General features: G+C 53.9%; 1 protein-coding gene across 1 annotated transcript in view; it reads left to right on the forward strand.

Annotated features, from left to right (window-relative positions):
- The window catches only part of LOC104527277 (G1/S-specific cyclin-D3), a 12,523-nt gene extending 2,416 nt beyond the window's left edge, over positions 1 to 10,107 (forward strand). Inside the window, exons 2-4 of the mRNA XM_010170951.2 lie at positions 5,859 to 6,018; positions 6,612 to 6,754; positions 9,958 to 10,107. Coding sequence (XP_010169253.1) covers positions 5,859 to 6,018; positions 6,612 to 6,754; positions 9,958 to 10,107 — 453 coding nt within the window. The remainder of the gene's footprint in view (positions 1 to 5,858; positions 6,019 to 6,611; positions 6,755 to 9,957) is intronic.
- Positions 10,108 to 10,391: the final 284 nt, after the last annotated feature.

Raw genomic sequence — 10,391 nt, forward strand, 5'->3', positions numbered from 1 at the left:
AAGCAGTGCCACAATGTTCATCTTCCCTTCTCCCTCCTCCGGGCAGCGTTGGGGTGGAGATGAAGGAGGAAAGCTCTGTCTGCCGCCTGTTGCTCACTTCTGATTGTGCAGGTCTCGTACCAGAGTTCTCCTTCCCTGTACTCTTTTTTTTCCCACCAGGATCCTGGGTTGCTCTCAGTGCAGTAGGAAGCACAGCTGGATGGTTGGTGTGGATTTCTCTCATCCTTGTGCTCTGGAATCAATATGCAGTTGAGGTGGACAAGAATGGCTTCATTTTGGGGGTCAAAAGTCTTTTCTAGGGATAGCCAAAGATAGCTTTTTCAGGCAAATAGGATCCCTTTTCTCTTTCCAAAGAGGATGACCATGAACACTCAGCAGTGCAGGGGTTTATTCCTGCCAAAGGGCTGAGCAGAAGGCATCACAAAGCAGCCACAGCCCTTAAGCAGAGATGTCTGGGCAGGAGATCCTCTGTAGCCCATGATCTGGTGGTCATCTTTCCCTGCCTGGTAGAAGGTTTGCTTTTGGTAGATGTTTAACCCTGTTTGGAGCAGATCCTGCTCCAGTCTCCCATTGCTCTCCACTTTAAAGAGGGAGTGGAGGTAACATCTGAAGATAGGTGAAGGATTTCTCTTTGCTTTGGGACCTGACAAGAGTTAATACCCTGATTACAAAACCAGGGCGAGCTGCTGTTTCCCTCCTCTGTGCTAATCGTGGTAATGTTACTACTTCTCTTTCACAATCTTGCAGTGGAAGAGGGTGGGGAGGGGAAGAGAAGGGGGAGCTTCTTCATCAAGGTTTGGACAATGGTGTATCTTGGCCTCTTCTCGTGGATCGGTGCCATTTCAGCTTCCAGCGTGTCCTCCCCAGCCTTTCGGAGGAAGCTGGCTCGCTTTCCCAGGAGGTTTCCTTCCTTCTCTTGCCGGGATGCTTGGCACCAGCTCAGCAGTTTAGAAAGGATGCATTTGAAACAAAATCTTGATGAAGTTATTCTAGGGAGAAGGAAATGATGCAACGAGGGACTTGTCCATTTGGAGGAAGTTGGATTTCCGTCAAGGGCGTTATCTACCCTACCTTTCTTTTATTTTTTTAATTTATTTTTTTAAATAAAGGCTTTTCTGGCCTGTGCAAGAGAGTGTTCAGCTTTTGAAGGTTGGGGAGAGCAGTTGTAGGTCACCTTCATCTGCCTGGTTTGCTCCTAATACGTTGGCTTCCCTCTGAAATCTTTGACCTAATGTTAGTTTTACAAATTGCCAGGTCTTTCCTAGCAAAGACCTTGAGCAGGATCAAGCCATTAGGCAGATAATGAAGGGAGCAGCAGTGACAGCAGGCCATGAGGAGGGAAAATAAGAGAAAGGAGGTGACAACTGAGTAGAAAGAGATGTTCCCATGTGATAAAGCATTGACTTTCCAGAATATATGCTTGTATTTTACTGTTTACTCTGCTTGTTGCATGGGTGGGATAGATGTGACCGTTTCTGCATCTGAAGTTAGCACCTTTCCCCTTGACATCCAGACTTGAGCTCTGCTCAGGGGATGGAAACAAACGTTTGCCCCAGATTTCTTATTTGTGCAAATGGACTTTCATGGCTGCTCATTTCTGTAGCTGTGTCTTGGCTGCTGGGTAGGGTGGGTGGCCAACAACAACTCTTTTCCACCTTCTTTTTGAGTCAGCTCACGAGCACGATGAGTGCAGCCTCCTCCCGCTTCGCTGGTGTCTCATCAAGTCTGTGATCACGTAAAATGGGACCTTATCAACTTGGGTGACAAAATCGAGCGCAACTTCCTTCTCTCCTGCAGACAGAGCTGCTGCAGAGAGGAGCTGGGCTCTCTGCTCCCTGTGCAGCCTCACCAGACAGGTTTACACAGACTCCTGGTAGGCACAGCCGGTGTGTGGGTGTTGCTGAGAGTAGAGGTTGATGTACGGAGTGACTGTCACTACATGAGAAGGAGAGAAGCTGGTGTGACTATCACATCCCAGACTGAGTTTGCAGAGCTGTAAATGGAGTAAAACAGTCTCAGCTTTGTGACTTGGGTCTGTCTTAGTGAGAGGGTGCAGAGGCAGCAACCAGGGGCTTGAAGCTGCAACAGGACTGTGCTCTGAGATCCCCTTGTCAGAGCAGGGGATGCAGTGGGAGATGGTCGCTGCTTTCCTCCTTTTTTTAACAAAAATATATTTTTTAATTTTTTTTTTGTGGGGTGCAGCCAGGAGAGATCAAGATAGCAAACTTGCAGAGGGGAAGCTCAGCTGCTGTGTAATTTCCACCCCTATAAATGCTGGCCAAGCATGGGGAGCTCTGTCCTGGGGGATCTGATGCATTCCCGGTGACGGGATGCTCTGTGGGGCAGCGCTGGCAGCTTGCAGCCCTGCCACGAGGAGGGTGGGCTCCACAAGCTGGAGAAACAAAGAAACATGTTCCACTTTCTTCCTCTCTTTCATTAGCCAGGCAGAGACTGATTCAATTAGGTGCAAAACAAAATGCCAGGAAAAGGATGTTTGCGATACTGAGCGGCGCTCCCGTTGCAGACCTGCTCGCCTATCTCTCTTGCTGCCTTTTGTTCTGCTTCTTCCACAGATAAAGTGATTCAGAGGCTCTGACATGCTGCTCTGAGAGCGGGAAGTCCCCAGGGTTAGCAGGAGAGAAGCAAGAAGCAGGGTGGTTTGGCAGGAGAGTGGCTTCCCTGAGTTAAATCCTGTGAGCTGGTGACAGTCCTTGGCGCCTGTCGCCTTCAGCTGGCATCTCGAGTGCCGGCTGGGTCTCGGGATCAGGCTTTTTGGAACAAGGAGGTTTTTTTTAAGAAGAGGGTGAACCTGTGAGCTAGCTGGACAAGAGCTGCTTTTGTGCATTGCAAATGGACAGGCTGTTGTCCCGGATCAGTCCTGGTATGGCAGGAGCCAGGTTGTCCCAGGTGAGGTCTCACAGCTGAGCTGATTTGCACCATGGATTTTCTGAAGATAAAATGTGTCCCAGCAGGGCCAGGCTCTCTGCCACACCACTGTGGACATCACGTACTTCTGGTGACTCCCAGTAGCTGTGGGAAGAAAGACGAGGAGCAAGAGCCCACATGATGCTGGGCTGGTGTCCCCTCTGTGCTCAGGAGCTCTCCTCTGAGGTGCAGTGGGTTCCCTTTGTGCTCAGTGATCTCCAGATCCTCCTTTTGACCTTCTTCCCGAGCCTGCCAAAGGGCTGTGCTCCAGCTCACGTGGAGAAGTCAGTCTGGAGCTGCCTCAGCCACTCACCCTCGGGACACTGACTGCCAAAGGTGTCCACAGTGTCCTGTGCCCCTTCCCAAGGAAATGGGCTCATGCACAAGCAAGTGGCTTCCACAACCTGCTGCCCTTGGTGGGCTCTAGATGAGCAACAGGTTAAGGACAACGCACAGATCTCACCATCTCCAGCAGCTCTTTCCTTGTGTCACCTCACTGCCTTGCTCCAGTTTAACCAGTGACCAGCACTACCTATTTTTTTTTCTTCTTTTACCCAAGGCTGATCTCTCACCTCTGTTCCAATCCTCCTGTTGAACCAGGCACCCTTGGTGACCTGTGCTGTGATCTTCAGGCTCTGGAGCTCATTTCTTATTTTCTTCTTGCTTTTTATCCTGTAGATTTGGCTTAAAAATATAGAAAGGCTGGCAGGTTGGCCATCCATATGGGAGACTAACGAGTGTGCAGGAGCGAAGCACGGCTTTCTGGTTGGAAAAATACAGAGTGTGAAATGGCAAATGGCACATTTGGTCTCATGGAGGGTTTTGGAGCAGGTTGAGCAACGTTGCTCATTTAAGCAACTCAAAACTGGTGTTGTTGTGTAAGGGGAAAAAGTGGGTTTTTGAAAAAAAAAAAAAAGAGATAAAATGAAGATCTGCCCTTTGGAGGAAAATAATCTCACTTCTTCAAATGCACCTGTTCTGGCAGCCCTTTGGCACGTCTGTGGGCAGCACTGACCTTGTAATCCTAGATTACTTGGAAAAAGAATAGATACTCTGCTGGGTAGGACTAGGCCCTGAAATGGAGATACCTGATACAAATCCCAGTTCAGCTCTGTCCTTCCAAACCTGGAGCTTCAGCTCCTGAAGGGTCTTTTCCTTTCCCAGCACATCTGCAGGGCACTGTCACCCTCTGTTAGTGGGGAGGAGGGACCTGGAGGCATCTTCTGTGGCTTTTCTGGCAGATATGGACCCTGTTGCCAAAACCAGATTTGCTGCTGATCCAGAGGATGAGACAAATTGGGAGCCAGAAATCTTCATCATGGCTCAGGATGATGGGGGAATGGGGACCAGCAGAGAGGCTCAGGTGGCTGGGTCTGGGCTACCTGTGACCTTCCTGTTGGATGGGAAGGGAAACGATCCTGGGAAGATGCTGTTCTCACCTCTCCTGAGGTTGCTCTTTTGGTGGCATGTTCATACCCAGACATAACATCAAAGCTGTCCAGCCCAGTGAGACCAGTATGTGTGTGGCCTCTGAGTTTGATTCAACTGCTACTCTAGCTACGTCACGTAGACCTTGACATTGATGGCAGAGTGGGGGACTGAATGCAGGGGTCCCAAATTCTGTGCTAAAGCTCTAATCGAGGGGTTCTCCTTGCTGATGGCTTGCTGGATGGGTGCTTTGGTACCACCGTGGTGGTACCACCTGGTAACACTAGGACATGCTGGGTGATGACTCTGCCAAGTGCTTTCCCATGGCTGCTCTGCACTTTGGTTTCCTTGTTGGTGTTGGGACTAATGCCCAGAGCTGGAAGAGCCTGTGAGAGGCTGAGCAGATGAGAGGAGCAGCCTGGGCTCCAGCTGAGGTCTGCAGGCAGCACCCAACCTTCCCACCATCTGTTCCCCAACTTGCAGATTGCACAGAGACCAGCTCATGGAAGATATGACAGAAATCTCTGTTAGATGCTTAGAGGGAGGACCAGAACACAGGACAGAGACGTTGGCAGCCACCTGGCATGTAACTGGGAAGTGTCAGTGAGTGTTTCATGTATGTCAGTGGGAGAGGTGGGTGTTAGCATGGCTGTTTAGTGCCTCTTCCCCCTGAGAAGCTGCTGGGGATGCTCTACTGAGCAAGACTGAAGGTTCTCCTGACAGAGGAGAGGTGTGATGAGTAGAGAGGTTCTGCCAAAACACTGGGGAGCTCAATGTCTATTTTTATTCAAATAAAATGCCCAGCCTGAGATCTCCTCCATAGACCTGTGTGCCCAGTGTTTGTTGGGCTGAAGACCTCAGCACCTGATCACAGCCCCTGAGCTCTGTAGGGATTGAAGATCTCATACAGGAGCTTGGGCTGGCTGGATGCAGCCCTGAAGGCTCAGTTGTGTTTCCTTCACCTTCCCGTGTTGTGTGGAGGGGCTGGTTGCAGAGCAGCTATTGCCTCCTGTGGTTCACTGGCCAAGGAGCCACTGTGGGAGGGAGTCAACGTGTTGGCCAGCTCTGAGGGGCACACAGAGGGGTGAGTGTCTCTATTCCCTCCGCTGTAATGGCCTTAGTCCTAAGCTGGATTGCTCCTGGGACCTGGACATCAGCCTCCCCTTTTGGGAGTGGAGAAGGAACATGGGAATGATGTGCCTACTGCTCCTCGCTCTGTTTTTTCCTCTGTGGGCTGTCGCAGCAACCTTGCAAAGCTGAGGAGTGTCGAAGGCTCATCCAGCTTCACCTTGGAAAGAAGAAACCAGATTTATCACTCCCACTTCTGATCTTTACTCCTGGCTTTGTAACAGCTCAAGGCTGGGTTTGTGCCATAGTCCCAGAGTGGGGACATTCCCTTCTTTCTTCGCAGTCTCATGGATTTTTCTGCTCTCCTGTCCCTTCCCCTTGAATCTGGTGAGTGTTTCAGCCCCTCTGAATAACCTTCTGTCTGTCTGACCCTGCAGGATTGGGAGGTTCTAGTCCTGGAGAAGCTAAAGTGGGACCTGGTCTCGGTGATAGCAAATGATTTCTTGGCTCACATCCTCCATCACCTCCCGCTGCCTAAGGACAAGATGGAGCTGGTGAAGAAACACGCACAGACCTTCATCGCCCTGTGTGCCACAGGTGGGTGCCTGCTCGTGCTGGAGCCACCCATCAGGGTGGGGTGGCCACTGCAGACTGGGTAGCCTGGGCTTGAGTCAGGCTTGCTGGGTCACCTGGGGCTGGTCTCCAACGTCCTGGCTTTTTGGGGAGCTGAATGTCTGGTTTTATTCAAATCAGAGCGTTTTGCTGCTCGATGACATGTTTTCTGTCCCTGACAAAGTGGGATAAGGGTCCTGGGAGCTCTCAGTGGGTGCCTGGAAAGAGCAAAGCCACCGTGTCACCCCTCCTGCTGCGCATGCTGCGGGATGTCCAGGGTGACAGCAGGGTTGAATCTGAGCTTTTATCAGCCTGACTCGAAGTCACCAGAGCACCCTCCTCTTCAGGAGCTCTTTTGGTGAGACAGGCCCAGGGAAATAGGTGAATGAAGCTTGCTGCTCTGATGCTCAGCCTCTTTCCCATTGCTTCATCCCCATTTCTCCTTGCTAAGCTGGAGAAACCCCTCTGTCTGTCCCTCTCTAAGTTTTCCAGGGAGATCTCAGTCCCAAGAACTCACCATGTGTACCCTGGCTAACGGCTTCTTCTTTTTGCCCCTTGTGTCCCTGTCCTGGCTCTAGACTACACTTTTGCCTTGTATCCCCCCTCCATGATCGCGACGGGCAGCATCGGGGCGGCGATCCACGGCCTGACGGTCTCCGTGAACGATTTCACCGGCGAGGCCATCACCGAGCTGCTGGCCAGCATCACCGGCACGGAAGTGGTGAGTGTTCCTGGGGCAGGAGCCGAGCAGTTTTGCTGCTGGATCTGGTGAAAACCTTTCCTCTTTCTGCCACTTGTTCTTAGAGGGAGAGGAAATGAGGCTGTTCATCATGATGCTGACCTTGGTTTGGGGAATGCCTAGAGATGAGTGAGCATCTCTAAATGCAGAACCCTTGGTCAGTCCCGTGGCTGCGGTTGGCTCCTGGCCTCTGAGTGCTGCCTGCACAGAACAGGGTGAGCTCAGGAGTCTTTGAAAAGCAGCACAAAGGGGAACGTCTGTTCCCTGCGTGGGCAGGTGTTGGTGGGATCGGGTTGACAAGGTGGGATGGGGCAGAGGGAGAAGCCGGGCTCGGCATCTGCTCACCTCTACCGGTGTCTGGTTGCAGGTGCCCAGACTCGGGAGGGAAGGGGGTCGGGGGCACAAAGTGTTTCAGGATGCTGGCACAGTGGCTTTGCCAGGGACATTAGGGGTGCCTGTGGGAAAGCTGGGGAGGGACTTTTTATAAGGGCAGTTACTGATAGAACAAGGGGAAATGGCTCTAAACTGGAAGAGGGGAGGTTTAGATGAGATATTAGGAAGAAATTCTTCACTGTGAGGGTGGTGAGACAGTGTCCCAGCTTGGCCAGAGAAGCTGTGGCTGCTCCTCCCTGGAAGAGTTGAAGGCCAGGTTGGATGAGGCTTTGAGCAACCTGGTCTAGTGGAAGGTGTCCCTGCTGCGGGCAGGGGGGTTGGGACTGGATGAGCTTTAAGGTCCCTTCCAAACCAAACCAGTCTGGGATTCTATGATTGGGATGGTGGGGGGCATCTGCCTGCCCCTCCACTGCCCTGTGAATGGGGAAGGGGGACCCTGTTGTGCTCCCCATTTCCAGGCCGTTCCTGAGGTAATCAGGAGCTTTTCTTCTGCCAGGGGCCCCTTTTGATCTTTTCTTCTGCCCGAGCTCATGCCGGCAGCCGGGCGCGGGGTTGGTTACAGTCCCCTGACAGCAGCACTGGGAATTGGAAGAGGTGCCATCACCACAGCGGGTGGGAGGCTGTGACAAGGCTTTGTCCAGGCAGGGAGGGGATGGGGCAGGAGGGGGACCTGATCTATTTATGTGGCTTTTTTTGCTTTTTTTTTTTTGTTATTTGGAGCCTTTTTAAAGAGTGAATCAGTGCAGCCAGCTGCTCTCAAGCTGCTGTGGGGAATGGGGCAGGGGCTGAAACCTGCTCTGGGTTGGGGATGGTGAAGGGAACAGGTGGGAAGCAGGGAGGGAAGCTGAAATGGGACCCGCCACACCTCTGCTCCCCTCCCTCCTCAGCTCAGAGAGGGCATCTGTTCTGCCCCACAGCCTGCCTGGGTGCAAGGTGCTGCACAAACAGCCCCTGCACGGGCAGGACCACAGCAGCTCCTTTAGCAGAAGGAAGCCCTGGGGACACATCCACAGCATTGCAGGGCTCCCAGGGGAAGCACCCTGAAACTTCTCCCTGAACCTGGCCTCGCAGTGTCCCTGAGCTGTGACTCAGTTTCCCCTTTGGCTCCATAAATCCCCTTCCCACAGCTGCTGGGGCTCAGCCAGGCAATGCTGGGGTTGTGCGGATGGATGGAGATGATGGTGCAGGGCTGTGCTGGTCCATGGCTGGCAGGAGCTGTGCCATCACGCTGTGGCTGATGTATTGCTGGCTGTGGCTTGGGGCTTGGAGCCACTCTGGACCAGTCCTCACCCCTCCCAGAGCAGGATCAGACCCACTGGGTGCCCGAGCCAGAGCCCCATGGCACAGGTACGGGGCATACAGGCTGGGGCAAGCCCAGCTGCCTCGCAGGTAGCCCCTGGGGCTTTGCCAGCTGGCAAAGGAACCTGGCTGCGTGTGGCCGAGTGGCTTTTAGCATTTCTGCCCAGATTACCAATGGAAAGGCCAGGGATGAAGCGGCCGTGGCGCGAGGGCTGCAGCGAGCTCACCGCGGGCGGGCTGGAGGCCGCGCTGACGGGAAGCAGCGGGGATGGGGAGGTGGGCGTTGCTATTTTCGCTCACCACATCCTCTGTCAGTTTCTAAGAACCGGTGGTGGATTCCTGGTAAGAGATTTCGATGTGTGACAATATCCAGCGAGTGCGCGCGGCGTCCAGCGCGGCTCCGTCCGTCAGGTGTGAAATGCCACCTCTTACCCTCGGTGAGAGCCCAGGCGCGGTGTAAGGAGCTGGGGTGCACCCATTGGTGATGCCTCGTGGCTCTTGGTGCCTCAGGGTGCTCAGGTGTTGGAGTTGGAGGAGTTTCCTCCTCTGGTTACAGCGTATGGGGGGAAACAGAGGGAGGTTTGTTTTTATTACCAGTGATGTGCTGCTGCTTGCAGCCCCCTGTGCCTTCCTGTTTGTGGGGCTGGTGTCCCCCCCAGCACTGGGTTCCCTGGGCCCTGGGGTGGTGTGGGTGAGTCATACGGGGCTCCTCAGGGTGAGAACAGGAGGGTAAAAACCTTGTGAGAAGCTCTGTGGCCACAGCATCCTTCTTGTCACAACCTGGCATGGATGGTGGGTGATGTTGTAGGGAACACGTGGCTGGAGTGGCTGTTGGGTCTGGGAGGGTCGGGTCCTGCTGCCTTAGTGACCCCCAAAGTGATGGAGCAAGTGTCCCAGCGGGGATTCACCTTCTCCTGGCTTGGATGTGGGCAGGGACATGGGCAGCTTCCCTGCAGAGATCCAGGATTACACCAAGCTCCAGGAGATCTGGGTTGCAGGACCTGGGAGAGGCAGGAGGGACTCCACGTGTGTGCACTCGTGCTGCTGCTGCTGCATACCGGTGGCTGTCGCTGGTGGATCTGGGGAGTTTGGGTTGTAAAGGTTGACCCCAGCCTGTGCAGAGCTGTTCTGCTCTCCCCTCTCGGTCGGCAGCGGCAGCTGATTGTCGTGATGCTGAAATCACACGCTGCATCCAGCCATGAGCCCGGATGCTTTGGGAAGCTCCGATGAGCACAACATCCGTTCCTCAAGAACGTGGTCAAGCAGGGAGGTTTGGGAGAAGACAACCAGAGTGTGGGGCTTCTCCTGGGGAGGGACCTAAAGCACAGACGAGCTGGAGATGCCCCTTGTCAGAGAAAAGCTTCTTTGTCTTGTGTGTTTAGATGCTCCAGGGCCCAGAGCTGTAGCCCAGCAGCTGCTCAGAGCTATTTATAAGGCTCTCACCTCTGAGCAGCGAAGAACTGAGGCCTCTTGTCTCGCTCCCTCTCCCACAGGACTGCCTGAAAGCCTGTCAGGAGCAGATTGAGGCAGCTTTAGCCGAGAGCTTGAAACAAGCATCCCAACCCCAAGGGGAATACAGTGCTGCCAAGACTGCTGCTTACCCGGCCAGCCAGCCGACAGACGTCACGGACGTCAACCTGTGACCAGCCTCCCCTTCCCGAGAGCCACCCGGCCCCACCGCAGCCAGACCTCGCCCTGGACATCAACAGGTCGCTGCATCCCACCTACCCATCCGCCAGCCCCCTCCATCTGCCCCCCGCTGAGGATTTGTCCCGCTCACTCAGGAGTGCAGAGCAGGATCCGCGCTCGTCGGTCGGAGCGAGCGGCCGGGCTGGCAGAACTCGCTGCTGCAGGTGGCCGGGGTGAAGCGACCGTTTTTATGGTTGACAGGGCACAAGAATTGCTGGGGAAGGGGGGGGCAGGACCC

Source organism: Antrostomus carolinensis, unplaced genomic scaffold (genome assembly GCF_000700745.2).
Source record: "Antrostomus carolinensis isolate BGI_N321 unplaced genomic scaffold, ASM70074v2 scaffold28736, whole genome shotgun sequence".
NCBI lineage: Eukaryota > Metazoa > Chordata > Aves > Caprimulgiformes > Caprimulgidae > Antrostomus > Antrostomus carolinensis.